Source organism: Neovison vison, chromosome 7 (genome assembly GCF_020171115.1).
Source record: "Neovison vison isolate M4711 chromosome 7, ASM_NN_V1, whole genome shotgun sequence".
In the NCBI taxonomy this organism is placed as follows: Eukaryota; Metazoa; Chordata; class Mammalia; order Carnivora; family Mustelidae; genus Neogale; species Neogale vison.
Window position 1 is genome coordinate 151,181,039 of NC_058097.1, and position 17,124 is coordinate 151,198,162.

General features: G+C 38.7%; 1 protein-coding gene across 6 annotated transcripts in view; it reads right to left on the reverse strand.

The window, feature by feature from the left end:
- NUP98 (nucleoporin 98 and 96 precursor) overlaps positions 1 to 17,124 on the reverse strand; it is a 120,061-nt gene that overhangs the window by 20,467 nt on the left and 82,470 nt on the right. For all 6 annotated transcript variants that reach the window (XM_044258649.1, XM_044258648.1, XM_044258644.1 and 3 more), the window contains 7 exons: positions 14,464 to 14,646; positions 13,598 to 13,754; positions 11,757 to 12,189; positions 10,080 to 10,309; positions 7,980 to 8,246; positions 2,615 to 2,772; positions 1,574 to 1,717 (listed from right to left, as the gene is read on the reverse strand). In XM_044258649.1, the coding sequence (XP_044114584.1) occupies positions 1,574 to 1,717; positions 2,615 to 2,772; positions 7,980 to 8,246; positions 10,080 to 10,309; positions 11,757 to 12,189; positions 13,598 to 13,754; positions 14,464 to 14,646 (1,572 nt within the window). The remainder of the gene's footprint in view (positions 1 to 1,573; positions 1,718 to 2,614; positions 2,773 to 7,979; positions 8,247 to 10,079; positions 10,310 to 11,756; positions 12,190 to 13,597; positions 13,755 to 14,463; positions 14,647 to 17,124) is intronic.

Consider the following 17,124-nt stretch of genomic DNA (forward strand, 5'->3'; position numbering starts at 1 on the left):
AACCCACTGAGCCACCCAGCTGCCACCCAGCCAGTTAACCCACTATTAATGGCTTCAAAAACATTAATAGTGGCTCTTGGGTGGCTCAGTTGATTAAGCACCAGACTCTTGGTTTTGGCTCAAATTATGGTCTCAGGATTGTGGAAGTGAGGTGTGGAATCTCTTGGGATTCTCTTTCTCCCTCTGACCCTCCCCCTACTTCTCATACTCTCTCTCAGGAAAAAAAAATAAATTAAAAACCCTACATTAATAATAGTTTTATTTATAAAAAAGATCTTATTTGGTGCACCTGGGTGGCTTAGTCGGTTAAGCCTCTGCCTTTGGCTCAGGTCATGATCCAAGGGTACTGGGATCGAGCCCCAAATCGGACTCCCTGCTCAGCGGGGAGCCTGCTTCTCCCTCTTCCTCTGCCTGTTGCTCCACCTGCTTGTGCTCTTTCCTCTTTGTCAAATAAATAAATAAAATCTTAAAAAAAATAAAAAAGATTTTATTTATTTATTAGAGAGGGAGAGAGGGAAAGAGGAAAAGAGGGAGAGCATGACGGGGAGCAGAGGGACAGGGAGAGAGAATCTCAAGCAGACTTCTTGTTGAGTGTAGAGTCTGATCCGAGGCTGGATCTCACAGCCTGAGACCATGACCTGAGCTGTCACCAAGAGTCAGATGCTCAACCAATGAGCCACACAGGCACACCCTCACATTAATAATTTTTTTTTTAAAGATTTTATTTATTTACTTGACAGAGAGCACAAGTAGGCTGAGAGGCAGGCGGGCACGGGGGGGGGGGAGGGGAAGTAGGCTCCCCACCGAGCAGAGAGCCCGATGTAGGGCTCGATCCCAGGACCCTGAGATCATGACCTGAGCCGAAGGCAGAAGCTTAATCCACTGAGCCACCCCGGCGCCCCCCATTAATAATTCTTTAAGCTCAACACAGTTAAGGCATATGATATATGATATTTAAAGGCAGATTTTTCAGGCCTGCTAATTTGGGGCTATACCAAACTTGAGGTTGGGCTGTATCCAAGGAATTCCCAAAGGAATAAGACAGCATTAGGAAAAAAGAAAAACCCTCTTATTTGGGGGCAGGAAAACTGCTTTAAGAAAGTCAACTGTGGGGGAGCCTGGGTGGCTCAGTGGGTTAAGCCGCTGCCTTCGGCTCAGTTCATGATCTCAGGGTCCTGGGATCAAGTCCCACGTCGGGCTCTCTGCTTGGCAGGGAGCTTGCTTCCTCTTCTCTCTCTCTGCCTGCCTCTCTACCTACTTGTGATCTCTCTCTGTCAAATAAATAAATAAAATCTTAAAAAAAAAAAAAAAAGAAAGTCAACTGTGGAAACATCATATTAAATAAAATAGAAGGAGATACTTGGAGAATTTTAAGAGTAGCCCTGTCCAGAGGCAGGAGAAAAGTTTCCCATCAGATTTCCTGGGTCCATTTCAATTTTATGGTACTTTCCAAGAAAGCAGTTAGTTAAAAGTATTATGAAGTATGACTTGGTGTTTTTTTCTCTGCAATACTTTTCTGGCAAAAACAGAACTCCCCTCATGACTCTTGGTTGGCTCTACTGAACATAAATACCTGAAATGCTTCTTCATACATGCTGAGTGCCCTGGAAATGGAGGCTGTTGGTGGAAGCAAATACCAAAGATGCACAGCCAGGGCACGTTTCCAATCCAAACATGAGCACACATTGATTTGCCTATGCTCTGTGAGCTGCCAAACCTGCAGGAGACAAAATCATCACCACAGCTATGTGTCATACATTATCTTGTTACTGCCCAGATCTGCAAGTTACTCACTTAGTCAAGTAACATTTTATTTCTTTTTTTAAAGTAGTCTATCCCCAACATGGGGCTCAAACTCCCGACCTTCAAGGTCAAGAGCTGCATGCGCTACCAACTGAGCCAGACAGGTGTCCCTATTTAAATAACATTTTAAATGAACTAGACTGGCAGTGTTATTGATCCAAATAAAAATACAGTTTCCTTGGTGGCAGGTGAGAGGGCAGATTTAGACTATCGGTGCTTTGAGAAGAGATAAGAACCACAGAAAGTGAAGAGGAGGTCTTCTTACTGCCTGCAGTTGCCATCTTATAAAACTTTAAGTTGTGCATAAATTCTGACCAGCTACTTCACTGCTGGAAAGCGACAGCAATATGTCAATCAGACAGGCAGCAATGGCTTAAAATTATTATGCTTTCTCACCCATAGAATGAACAGAAGTGGCTATTAAAAAGAGTGATGCCACATGACATGAAAAAACGTCCATACAGTTAACTTACAGAACTACTGATTTTATTGGAATATACACATGTGTAAATATGCACACATATATGTTGATACGGACTTACAATATGTCTGGAAAGAGAATATAAATTATTTACGTTATTTACCACTAGGATAAGGGATATGGTGAACTTGATTTAACTTCTATATGACCAGTTTTCTTTTACAAGGTACGTGATGTACCTTTGTAATTTGAAAATATTTACACAGAATTTAAGAACAAGTTGCTTAGTTATATGTCACAGTATACAATTTACAAAGCTAGCTCTTAACCTCAAGCCGTCTTGGATTTATGAGAAAACGTATGCAAGTTAATGAGAAAAGAGGAAAATACCGGTTTTCCAGCCAACAAGGCAAAGATACGCAGTCTCTCATCTTGGATGAAACAGTTAGCCTGGAGCTGTTGCCAATCCACCAGCTGCATAGTAAGCAGTTCCCGGACTGACTGGCTACCCACCAGCTGGGATAAAAGAAGGGCAAGACGATGATCACCTACAAGAGAAACAGTTCTTTGGTGATTGCGAAGATTAAAAGACTTGCGGAAAAACCTGGGGACATTATCTTATTTCTTCTAGCCCTCAGGAGGAAGACCTTTACACTGTTACTGCTTTCTGCAGTAGTCCCAAAACATTGTCCAAGAACTTACCATTCTTCTGCTTGGGTAGAAAAAATTCAAAATAGTTTAACCTAAATTACATTAGACTATATAGTGTACAGAGTTCAATGTAAGATCTATTACTTCTGCAACCCTAGATAAAGTACTTCATCTGTAAAATGGAGCAAAGAATTATCTGATTCAAAGGTGTGTAGTGAAGACTGAGATCACATAATTGAAAACATGCCCAACGAGAATGGCACTGAGAAATGGCAAAATGAAACCCAGACAAAATGTATGTGCAAGAATCCCTGACACTCTCACTCTCACAGGTCTAGTCATCTCTATTACTAAACATTTTTAAGTACAAAGGACTGAGGCAATAAAAAGATTTTCATTAACTAGAATGTGAGGGAATAGAAATTCCAGTTGATGAAAACTTCAAGCTAAGTTGTAAGTTAAGAGGAAAATGCTTTGTTCCAGCCCTTACTACAAACCTCCTATAAGTCAATAGTCCTTCTCTTGTTTTTGTATATGGGTCAGTGCTTAAATGTCTATATAAAATACCATCCTGCCAGAACTGAGGCTTTCATCTCAAAAGTTTCCTTCATAAACTAGAGAGGCCTAAAGGAAAAAAATCATGCACCAGGAGCACATCTGGAAATGTGCAGGACTCATGGTCTCTCTATATATAGGTAATCAAAGCATGATTGGATTATGATTCATTCAGTAAGTGTTGTAGCCCACTTGACCATGAGCTGCTAGTTTTCTAGGTGAGTGATACCAAAAGGAAAAAAGATTATTTCAGTGTATCTAGAGAACCCAAAACAGAGGATTTATTGGCCAAGATGTATAACTATCCTCGTCACTAGAGATGGTGGAGTTCAGAGCTTGACACAATATATTCATTAAGATCCTCTTTGCGGGGTACCTGGGCGGCTCAGTGGGTTAAAGCCTCTGCCTTCGGCTCAGGTCATGACCCAGGGTCCTGGGATCAAAACCCGCATCAGGATCTCTGCTCAGCAGGGAGCCTGCTTCCTTCTCTATCTCTGCCTGCCTCTCCAACTACTTGTGATCTCTGTCAAATAAATAAATAAAATCTTAAAAAAAAAAAATCCTCTTTGCTTTGATTACAGTCAACAAACCAACTGGCTGTTGCCAATCCCTGACTTTTCTGGAAGACTGTTCTCACTGATGAGGATTCTAGGTTACTTCCTCAAGTTAATTTTAGTGTATGGCATAAGCTAAGAATATAAATTAATCTTCTGCATATGAATATTCAACTATCTCAGCATTATCTGTTGAAAAGACTATCCTTTCCATGTTTAAATTCTCTTGGCATCTTTGTCAAAAATCAACTGACTCTAAGTGGAAGGGTTTTATATTTGAAGTCCCATTTCTATCTTGTTCTATTTTTCTATGTTCATACTTATGCCAGTACCACATTGTCTTGACTGCTGCAGCTTTACAGAAGTTCTGAAAACAGACACGTGTTGAGTTTCCTGATTTTGTTCTTTTCCAAAACTGGTTAGGTTTCTTACATTTCCAAATAAGGATCAACTTATTAATTTCTGCAAAAATGTCTGTAGTGGGCATTCTGATAGAAAATGCACTGATGTATAAATCAGTTAAACAACACTGAGGTTCCCAATCTATTACTGGTTCTCAATCTGAGTGGTTTTGTTCCCCAAGGAACATTTGGCAATGTCCAGAGGATTTTTTTTGGTTGTCACAACTGAGGGTAAAGGACTCTTATGGGCAGAGGGCAGGGATGCTATGCTACTAAGTACCTTGCAATGCCCAGGACAGCCTCCACAACAAAAAATTACCAGCCAAGAAGGATAATAGTGCTGAAGCTGAGATATATTCCACGAATGTGAAATGTGTTTCTTCATTTATGTAGATCATCATTTCGTTACTGTTTCATAGTTACAGTACAAGTCTCATTTTTGTTACATTTATTCCTTAATTTTATTCTTTCTAATGTTACTGTGAATGCCATTGTTTTTCCAATTTCATTTTTGGATTGCTTGTTGCTAATACGCAGAAACACACCTGAATTTTGTACACTAATCTTGAATCCTGAGATCTTGCTGAACTAGTTAGTTTATTTAGTCCCACTGCCTTTTCTGTTGATTCTTCAGGACTGAACTATCGACATACAGAATCATGCCATCTTGGAATAAAGACAGTTTTACCTCTTCCTTCTTAATCTGTAGAGCTTTTGCTACTTTTCCTTTCTTGATTACACCGGCTACAACATCCACTACAATTCTGTATGGAAATGGTGTTCCCAGAGAGAAAAACGAAACAAGATGAAACCAGAGAGGGAGACAAACCATAAGAGACTCTTACTCTCAGCAAACAAACTGAGGGTTGCTGGAGTGGAGAAGGGTGGGAGTGATGGGGTGGCTGCGTGATGGAAACTGGGGAGGGTGTGTGCTGTAGTGAGCACTGCGAATTGTGTAAGGCTGTTGAATCACAGACCTGTACCCCTGAAATAAATCATACATTCTATGTCAAAGAAACGAAAAACAAAACATTCCCCCACTCCAATTTAAAAAAAAAGAAAGAAAGAAATGCTGTTTTCCCAATCTTAGGGTGAAATCTTCAGTCTTGCAATATGATGTTCGCTGTAGGTTTCTGTGCATTTGCTTTGATATCAGGTTAATAATGTCACCATAGAACAAGATGGGAACTGCTCCCTCTATTTTCTGGAAGAGTTGTAGAGGGTTGGTATTACTTCTTTAAAACAGTGCTGATGGGGCGCCTGGGTGGCTGAGTGGGTTAGTTAAAGCCTCTGCCTTCAGCCTAGGTCACGATCCCAGTATGCTGGGATCGAGCCCCTCATCAGGCTCTCTGCTCAGCGGGGAGCTTGCTTCCTCCTCTCTCTCTGCCTGCTTGTGATCTCTGTCTGCCATATAAATAAATAAAATCTTTTTAAATAAATAAATAAATAAATAAATAAAACAGTGCTGGTTACCAGTGAAGACATCTGGATCTTGGCTTTTCTGAGTGAAGATTTTTAGTTACTAATTCAACCTCTTTACTTGTTATAGATCTATTTAGATTTTCTTTTTCTTGAGTCAATTTTGGTAATTTATATTTTCCTAGGAATCTGTCAATTTTATCAAAGTTACTGAATTTGATGACAGAATTTTTTATAGTAGTCCCCTTTCTATAAGGTTAGTAGTGATGTTCTTTCATGCTTATTTTTTGGTAATTTGTGCCTTTCTTTTTTGCCCACCCCCCCCAACCCTACCCCCATGCTCAGGGTAGTTACAGTTTAGTAAGCTTTCTTACCTTTTTCAAAGAACAGATGTTCGGTCTTATTGATTACTGTTTTTTTACATTGTCATTTTCATTGATTTCTGTTCTAATCTTTACTATTTCTTCTACCTTTTGGTTTAGTTCTTATTTTGCTAGTTTAGAAGCTTAGGTTATTGAGAGTGCCGAATCCTAACCACTAGACCACCAGGGAACTTCTAGAAGCTTAGGTTATTGACTTGAGGTCTTTATTCCTGTTGGGTAGATATCAGGTTAACACTGATAGCATTCAAGTATTTTATTGTCTTTAAAATATTTTTTTAAGATTTTTATTTATTTGTCAGAGAGAGAGAGCGCATAAGCAGGGAAAGCGGCAGGCAGAGCTGGCAGAGGGAGAAGCAGACACCCTGCTGTGCAAGGAGCCTGCTGTGGAACTCGATTCCAGGACCCTGGAATCATGACCTGTGCTGAGGGCAGACGCTTCAATGACTGAGTCACCCAGGTGTCCCAAGTATTTTATATTCTTGATATTGTTTAGTTGTTCTATCAATTATTAAAAGTAGAGATAGTGAATCAACGGTTTTTAGTAAGCTGAAAGGTAATGCCTTGCCAAAAGTTTAACCTTAAAGAAAAGAAAAAAAAGTGGGGGGTGGGGGAAGGAAAAAGCAGAGTTTGTGAACAAATAAATCTAAGGACTTGACTTCTAGCACTCCTTGAGATCTTCCTCGGCTACACACATATGTGTTGGTGAGCATAACTTTCTCTCTTTAATGATTCATAATCTTTTTAACTTTATAAAAGCCAATGCTGAAGATAAATTTCCACTACAGAAAAAAATATGAATATCACAAAAAGCTAAACATGTAGTGACAGTGGAATGCAATTGTCCACATAGAAAAGTTCTTGATTCTAGCTTTTCCTATGATTGTTCCTTACAATCCAAACTGGCCAAGGCCTCCAAAAATAAATCCAGTTGATGGCTCTAATTATTTGGTTTCCATAACAAGGTTCCAGTAACAAGGTTTCATCAGGGATTTTACTATACACAGATTAAACTGAACTATGCCATCTTTTATTCTTACCTAGATTTGTGTCTGGACAGTTATCAAATACTTGCTAAATGGCTCTCATTAGTGGAAGGAAAACTAAAAAAAGTACAAATACAAAATGGGAAATCCTTGGGAAAAAAAAATAGGTTATCTCAACCTGGAAATTAAATTTACACACTTACTTGAATGAAATAAGTGAATTAATACAAAATACCTGTGTTTAAAAGGTTCAGAGAATTGATTATAGGGGGAGGGAAAAAACACCTAAATGTCAAAAAAGGAATTTGCTAACATGGTACATTTGTAGATAAAAGAATACAGAGAAGCATTTGAATATATTATCTATATTGGAGATCATGAAAAGAATACCATCTCTCTATATATGTAGCAGGGTACCATCTTTGAAAAGTTTACAGGCATACGTTGCTTTGTGTACACAAATTTTAATATACCTTATATATTACAAAGTAAACAGTCCAAGTACAAGCTGTACATTGAAATGTATAAAGTAAATACTGAAGGATTTAGATGAATTGGATTTATTGCTTTTTGCTTATCTCTATCTTCTAGTTTCATTATAAATGCATATGTAGAAGTAAACTTAATGCTTAAGGTTCTAAAAAGAAAACTAGAGAACACAGTCCCTACTCTGGAGGAACCAGCAATCTTCCTGGAAAGTTTATACTCAATTTAGGCTAGAAGACAAAGGCAAATCTACAAATTAAGGGGCAGGAACCACTAGTGAGTAGGATGTAGATAAGGATACAGAGAAGGACCATATGCCCTACCTGACTGCTGGGCCAGAGAGCAAGCCTCACTGATCCTCTTGCCTGTGAGGTAGCTGAAGACAGCCTCCACAGGCCTGTCTTTTCTGGTTAAGGAAACTTCCTCCTCAATCTGAGGTGCAGCAGTATGGGATAGCCAGCGAGAGAAAGTTCTTCTTCGCTCCAGAATCTGAATGTATTCACTAGGTTCATCCAGTTGGCTGTCAGGCTCCTTCAGGTGGCCCCATAAGGCTTCACATAATGTCCATGTTAGGCTCCAGTGCTTCACAACTAACACGGACAGGAAAACAATGCTATGACATGAAGTCAAAGTACCTACACAGAGGACATCACTCTAATTGTGACATAAAAATACATAAATTAATACATACCCCGAATAACTACTCAAGCTGATTGCCCTTAATCTGTCTCCAGCTCACTCTGCTGTGTCTTACAAGTTCTGGAGGTGTGGAGTATAACTGCTTGTTCATTCCACGTTCCTCTGGTACTTATATAACAAAAGTAACTCTATGCTCCTTTTTTTTTTTTTTTTTTAAGATTTTATTTATTTGACAGAGAGAGAGAAATCACAAGTAGGCAGAGAGGCAGGCAGAGAGAGAGAGAGAGAGAGGAGGAAGCGGGCTCCCCGCGGAGCAGAGAGCCCGACGTGGGGCTCGATCCCAGGACCCTGGGATCATGACCTGAGCCGAAGGCAGAGGCTTTAACCCACTGCTTTAACCCAGGCGCCCCACTCTATGCTCCTTTAAATAGATTCTTTTAGCTGCATTATGGCTAATATAATCTCAAATGACAGAGAAGAGTCCTCCAACTTGATTACATTGTTTACAAAATGCTTTAAGAAACATGAAGTGCTCTAAAAACTTGTGAGGGAGTTTTCTCTCCTGTAGTAGGCACAGCCTAACATTTAGTGAGCCTAAATGACACTGTTCAAAGCACTTAAGAGGAAAGCCATCTCTAAACTATACAATGTAAATATACAGTAGTTGCCATCTTCATTTTATAGATGAGGAAACTGAAGTACAGAGCATTAAGTAACTTGCTCAAAAGTTATAGGCAACATGTAGCAGAGCGAAGATTTGAACCCAAGTAATCTGAGTCCAACTCTACATTCTTAAGTACTATTCATATTGCTCCTCAGGAAGGAAAGCAAAACAGAAGCACTGTTTACCACTAAGCCAAATACAAGAATACATGGTGGGGCGCCTGGGTGGCTCAGTGGGTTAAAGCCTCTGATTTCGGCTCAGGTCATGGTCCCAGGGTCCTGGGATCGAGCCCTACATCAGGCTCTCTGCTCAGAGGGGAGCCTGCTTCCTCCTCTCTCGCTCTGCCTGCCTCTCTGCCTACTTGTGATCTCCATCTGTCAAATAAATAAATAAAATCTTAAAAAAAAAAAAAGAATACATGGGAAGATGACACACATGTTTGAAAAGAAGATGAGACAACTGAAGCAAATATAAAGAAATGAATATACACAATTCTCAAAATATGTGGTATGGAAGAGTTTAAAATAGTCACCATTCTTGAATAATGGTGAACTATTATGAAAGGTGTAACATTAAGATTTTTCTATGATTTTAAAATAGTAAGTTCCCAATTTTAAAAAGCCCTTTACCAAAGTACTGGTTTAGAGAACCATGGTCACAATAGTAATAGAAAGGTAATGGGAGAGTTTAGGAAGGGAAGTTAGGAACATTAAATTGTTGGGAGGACCAAGAGGTGCTTAAGCTGGACATGGAAGAATGGGTAGCATTTAGAAAAGCAAGAAGGAATGGCTTTTTCTCCTTATGTTCTCTGGGTGGCAGAAGGAATGCAATTTCGAATATCCAAAGAATTTGGCTATAGTTCCTATAAAAGAGGACTTGTATGTTAAAAGTCTTAAGAGTAATTGTAAAACTGTTATCATTTCTCCTTCCTTGAGATTTTGCTCATTCCAACTCAACTACAGACAAGCGTGAGCTCAGGCACCCGCTCACTACATTGGCCTAAGGAAATCTGTCCTAAGGAACAGATCTCCTAAGGAAATTTGTCATAGAAGCATGAACACATGCTTCTATGGCAGTTCTTACAACATCAAAAGTTAGAACAGAAACAGTCCATACTTACTTTGAGCTTCCAGAAAGTCTCCTGATGCTTTCTTAACCCAATTTGCATAGTCATGAATGACAGCAACTCCTGGATTAGGGACAATGAGAGGACACAGCTCATCCACATGCACAGTGCTATGTTTTAATTTGAGCTCCAGAGGTATCTGGTATAACTGCAGGTCTTCATCTGGCTTCTTTTGTCTCAAACTGAGTTTTTCCAAATAAACTTTGAATGGAGACTCAGTAAGGCTATAAGACCAAATGACAAGACAGAAAATGAAGATAAGATAGATGCTAGAATTTTCCTAAAAACCTGTTTCTTTTTATGATTACAAGAGAATGCAAAACATTTCCCTGTGATTTTAAAGAAATTGTATTTCTTTACATCAAACTATAAGAAACGTATTTGCTATATAATGAGTAGACAAATCATTTGGCCCAGGTATTCAGCCAGGTTATAATAAGCATGTCAATACAGTTCAGCTTGGAGAGTGGCTTCAGCATGTATCTAGACACTATGAAATCCAAGGGCCAAAAGCTACTGTAGAATCCTTATTTCTCAAATTACACTTAGTAAGGTCTCAAAAGTTGTGAGGCTAAGCTCATAAACACTGTAGAACTGACTCTAAATTAAGATGAGTATATAATCAATCCAGCCTTGATCTGACTTTAAGATTGATATTAACAACTTTCAAAATATGACATCATACATAACCTAGGTTTAGGATCAACATTACTAATGAGGTTCAAGAGATATTGCTGTTTTGTACTTCTTCAGCGTCAACTTTAAAAACTAAGCATAATAGGTAATCAGTCATTTAATCTGTAATAAAGACAGCACAACTTGTTACACAGAGTAAACAGGAAAACGTTATATATTTTGCACAAAACAACTCTATGCATATGTCTAATAATTGCCAGAAACTATACATATATCATCTGCATGAGATACATATATATACACATGCATACATGTATATATACATGCACACTCATATGTATACACATACACAAAGTATACAGAACTGTAAACACATAAATAAATGTTAATAATGTGGATTGTGTAGCAATATATAACATAATACAGTAATCTGATGTCATCATTTTTCTTTTTTTTTAAATAAGGTTTACACCCAATGTGGGTCTGGAACTCATGAAGCTGAGATCCAGAGTCATATGCTCTACCAACTGAGCCAGGCAGGAGCCCCCTATCAGATGTCATCTTATTTCCAAATACTTATGCATGGATTATACACAGTTTATACATTCACCTGACCAGGCCCAAGATAGAGGAAATGCGCTTGAGAATATACCTTATATATGAAAAAAACACAAATATCTAAGTGAGAAAAAAGGGAAAAAAAGACTAATGTAATAAAAAGGATGAGAAAAAAAAAACACAACAAAATAAGGAATGCTGCAGCATCAGCTTTGGGTCTGTTACATTTCCAAATAAAGTTTAACCATTAAATGAGTATTATATACTCTTCACATCTTGATGATACAAATGGGGTTATTTTATTAATCACTTTAGTTTTTAATTATACAAAGATCTTCTGCTATATGAAGTTGTACTAAGAACATGTCTAGAAAGATCACAAAGCAGGGACCTGACTTTGGGTCTCCTGACAATGAAAAGGTTTTTCTTACCTACCAGGTTGTCTTTCTCAAAAAGCATAAGGAAATTGTGACTCACGATTTAACAGCAACTGGATTAGGCAGGAATCCATATTCCATAGAATCAGCAACCTGATGATTTTCTAGTTCAGGAGAGCCACTCAGCTGTTCTCCACTATTAGCAAGAGTCCAGTTGGGGCCCCAACCAACTCGAAATGAGCGTCCCATAAATAGAGCCATGTCCATCAGGAGTTTCCCCTTGCCATAGGTGACAGACTTTTCAAGAGGGACTAGGCCTGGTTGTCTGCGTGTACCCACAGTTTTCAACTGAACTTCAGGGGCTGGGCTGGGCACTGTAAACACAGAGGTCAGGGGTGGAGGAACAGACCAAGGGGATGTGGATGGGATATTCATCAAAGATGCTGCTCTGGGAGTACGACATTCTTGTACAGAGGCACTTGGTGAAAGAAAAGTTCCACTAGTAAACTTTGATTGTAGTAGTAACCCACCAACTGAAATAGGGGGGAAAAAAAGATGATTAGAAAATACAGTCTCTCTTGCTTCTCGAACAGCAAAAATCAGTGAGGTTGAAATTACAGTTTTATCAAACCAATTAAATCAGACACAGATGATAAGCAGCAAGTCAGTCTGTGGAATACTCTTTCAACCAGGAAATCAAGGCTAGAATTTTAGTGATGATGATGCCAGCAACATTAATAACAAACACTACTACTACTATTTTAAAGAAATTATTAAGCTCTTATCTGTGATTCTGTATAAGCCATTCGTATACATGGTTTCATTTCACCTTTCAATAACTTCAGATGAACAACACTTTCATCCTCATTTTGTAGGCAGGAAAACTGGGCTCAGCAAAGTGTTTATTCCAAATTCACAAAGCTACTAAGTGGCAGGATTGAGAGATTAAGCCCAGGGAAGTCTGACACCAATGCTCCTGCCAAATTTTACCATTTCTTAGTCCATAGAAAAAACTTAGTAAGATCAAAATTCAAATTGCCACCACTCTAATGCTCAATGCTAGACTCAATAAAACAAAACCCACTGAGGCATCTTGTGCCCTTCAGAAGGACAGTTCTTATTACTACTGCCTGTTCTCTAATACTTTTAAAACAAGAAGTCAGTTATTGAAGTATGAGATTTTCATGTAGTGCCCATTATGGAAAAGGTTACAGTTAATGTTTAATTGATGGTTTATTAGTTGAAATATTTTTTAAAAGGAAGTTAGTAATAATAAGTTTCAAGTCTTTCACTTGAAAGAATTGAAAACTAAACACCTAGTTTTTAAGGCAACATAAACAAATCTTTTCCTGGTATTTCCTCTGGCTTTCAAAACGTTTTGAGATTCGTTGACATCAATACTCTATCCCTAATACCACACAGTTACAAGCCCCCAAAAAGAAAAAAGGGAAAGCTTTAAAATCAAATATTACTTCCCTAAGAATTTGGGGAGGTTTAGGAAAAGGTAGAAATCTGACAGGTTTTGTGCATTTTAAGCAGCAACATTTGCCCCTGGAAGGCCATAAAATAAGGATAGCATGAGGATTGCACAAAAAGAGTATAGTGCAGGACAACTTGCTCATTCCTCTAAGGTGTGATGAAAATTAGAAAATCTGAGTTTATAATCTAATCCACATTCATAAGCAAATAAAAATATAACCTGAACAAAACACAAATGCTTTGTTGTCCATATATAACTTCTGCATCTGCACCAATAAAGCTGATTATGGTTTTTAAAAACTGGCTCACCTAACATATTTATAAGAGTATATCTCCTCCTGACATTCTTATGCCATATGCCTTTAGGGGGATATTTGCTAGAGAAGTTGACTCAGCTTAGAAGAAGACAGGTAAAAAGCAGGACTTTACAGCTTTCTCATTAAATAGCATTAGTTACAGTACCTAAAGAACGGGATTTGGATGAGTGGGATGCTGAAATGGGGAGTCTGGGAGAACAGATTTCTTGAGAAGTATCTGCTTTAGAAGGAAGGTGACTGAAGCGTTGATCCAGAACCATATCTACATCTTCTTCATCAGCAAGCAATGATGCTTTCATGATCTAAAAGGCAATACCTATAGAATGAATGTGCTCCCCCAAATTCAAAGGCCGTAAAAGAAAAATGCAGTTTCCAATAACCAACAAATTGCTTTGCCTGAGGCTGTGTCCAGAGTTAGTATAATATTTGCGTGGCTGACTCTATTACACAGCATGTGCCTGGAAGGCGGAAATTGCAGAATACTCCTCTGTTTCTAGAGTCTCGCCAAAGCCTGGCACACAGCAATTGCTCGCTTGTTTGCTGAATGACTAACTTCAAATGTAAGACAAAGGCTCAACTTTTAACATGTCAAAGCCATAGGCAGGGGGAAGTTGAGACAGAGTTTAAAGAGACCTGTATCTTCTAGGCTATTAAAAAAACTTTTACGGAGCACTTTCTAGACCCTCAAAACCACCCTATGAAGGAAACAAAGTATATTTTGTAGAGAAAAATTAGTGCTCACAGATGTTAAATGACTTGCCTAAAGTCACATAGTAATAGTTACAAAACCAGGGTTAGAATCCAGGTCTTCAGCATCTCAATACAGCCTTCCCCTTCCCTCCCAGAATGGAAAAATAAAGCCCAAACCCAGGCTATATTCTTGTTTTTTCCTCACTCCAATAACCACTCAAAGCTCTTCAGTGAATAACCAAGGAAGGAGCCCGAGGTTATGAAAGGGAGATAAAGATTAGTTTGGCTTCCTGTTGTAGTAAGGGTAGGTTAGGACTTCACCTGTAAGACATGTGGATTAATTCCCAGTGAAGATGCAATGTGTGTTGAGGCAGACACAGGCTCCTGATCCTCAGGCACGCTCTCTTCTAACATGGAATCCAAAACTGGCTCCTGGGTGATATCTACCATGTCACTGTCCAGTTCCACAACCCTCCCTAACTGCTCCACCTCTGGACTCTGGCTCTGTAGACAGCAGAAAGATCAGGGAAGCAGCATTAAATTACACCAAACAGACATAGAGCTTTTAGACCATATCTAGTTTTTTGGAGTATAATATAGCTATGACAATGTGAGGTAGCATATTTGCTAAAAAGGATTTCATAATAATTACCCCAAGTCCCCCCTGTATGTACTTGGGGTCCAAATACAGATTCATGAAATCACCCTTTGGTAATATCTTAAGGTCTGGTGTCTGAAACCTAAGCCCTACACTGAACAAATGGTGGTCTTCAGAAAAAGATTATGCCTTTCTCCTCATTTAGCTAGCAAATATAATTCTCTGATATACACAGGGTGACCCTGCCCCATCACACTGTCTTGTAGCCAGAAGCCATTGGGAAAAAAGAATAAAAAGTACAAATACCAAAGTCTCCATTAACTTTGCATTTTTTAAAAAACAATTAGAGGGGCGCCTGGGTGGCTCAGTGGGTTAAGCCGCTGCCTTCGGCTCAGGTCATGATCTCGGGGTCCTGGGATGGAGTCCCGCATCGGGCTCTCTGCTCGGCAGGGAGCCTGCTTCCTTCTCACTCTCTCTCTGCCTGCCTCTCTGCCTACTTGTGATCTCTCTCTCTGTCAAAAAAAAAAAAAAAAAATTAGAAAAAATTTCCAGTTAACAATTTAGGCCCTGGAATTTATCTTTTGGGTGACTGAATCTTAAAGGTTAGCTGGGCCCTACATGTGCAGTATCATGTAAGATATGAGGAATGTCTACTCTAATTACTCAAAAAGGAAAAATAAAGTAATACTAGAAACAAATTTTTTTTAAAAAATAAGCTCCACACCCAACATGGGGCTTGAACTTACGACCCTAAGATCAAGAGTTGCAGGCTTTACTGACTGAGCCAACCAGGTGCTTCCTAGGAACAACTCTAATCTAGGAATCATTCCTTTATGTTCAAGTGCCAAGAGTTAGACTTACATTTATTAAGCAGTTTTCAAGATATACCCATGACTAACAGTTTATGATTTGAAAAGGTAGTAACTCAACCTGAAGCACGCTGTAAAATATCTGGTTCAGTACAAATCATTAAGTTGTCCTAAACTTGCATATTACCTGGTAAAATGCTAACAAGTAGCTAAACCAATTCATGAAACATTCTCAAATTCAAAAAGTTTTACTATTTTTCTTATCATGATATCATCTGTAGATTATTAATCTTCCGAAATTTGGGGTTTTTTTCCTAAGTGGCTTACTTCATGCTGACCCTTAGATGGATGCTATTATGTAACAGGTAGTTTTAAAAATAATTTCATGATTACTTTAGTCAAAGAAACACCCATTAGTGTCAACTTTTTCAGCTTTATTTTTAGTGGTATATTAGCTATTATTCCCTTGCATTTCTTTCTTTATTTTTTGGAAGATTTTATTTATTTGATAGAGAAAGAGAGACAGCGAGAGAGGAACACAAACACAAGGAGTGTGAAAGGGAGAAGCAGGCTTCCTGCTGAGCAGGGAGCCCGATGGGGGGTTCGATGGGGTGGGGGGGGTCTATCCCAGGACCCTAGGATCATGACCTGAGCCCAAGGCAGGTGCTTAACAGCTGAACCACCCAGGCGTTCCACCCTTGCATTCCTGTAACAAATATCCTTACGAAAAGACACCATTTAGTAAGGTATAATAATCCTTCCATTTGTAACTGTAGAAAAATTGAGCTGTTGGATACATAATTAATTGTCACTGAAGACATGAAGAATCCCCAAGGTCTCCTCTAACAAACTGAAGGCTAGATAATGGTGAAAGGCAAAAATGATAGTATTTTTTACCTACTGGAGAGGCTAACTTGATGTTAGCTCTGGAAAAAAAAAAAAAAGGAAGTAGCCGTGATCACAATGCTCCCATTTTAATTACAAGAATTATGGGAACACTCTAACTCCAAAAGTTCTCTCGTAAGTTAGTTTTTAACCAATTCACTTTTAGTAAAAAAGTTATTAAACTGCCCCATATATCCTCTTTGTCAACCTATCAGTTAGGATACCCTCCCTCTGTTGTGCTCCTGTAACACCCTGTCTAAACCTGTTTTTTATGATTCATCATGATATAATATAATTTCTTGCATATGCAGTATGTATTTGTCCCACCACATTGTCAAAGCTTGAAAACAGAGATTATGGCCTACTATTCTCTGTAGCTATCACCAAACATATTGTTCAAGTCAACATTCACCAAACATTTTCTTCGTCAATTATACTGCTTAGTGTAGTGCCAGGCACACACTAGAGAAGGCAATTAATATGAAAGAACAAGGAGTGAGGATGTGTGAAAGGAAAGGAAAAAGGGGGAGGATGGTTTCAACTTACACTACTCAAACGAAGAAGTAACAGCAAAAGATGTTCACTTAGAACATTTTGATGAAACCCTCCCATTTTGCCTTAAACAACTCAAGTACAGACCTTATTTTTAAGAAGTGTGCTAGGGATCAAGGTTTTATTCACTCTACCCTC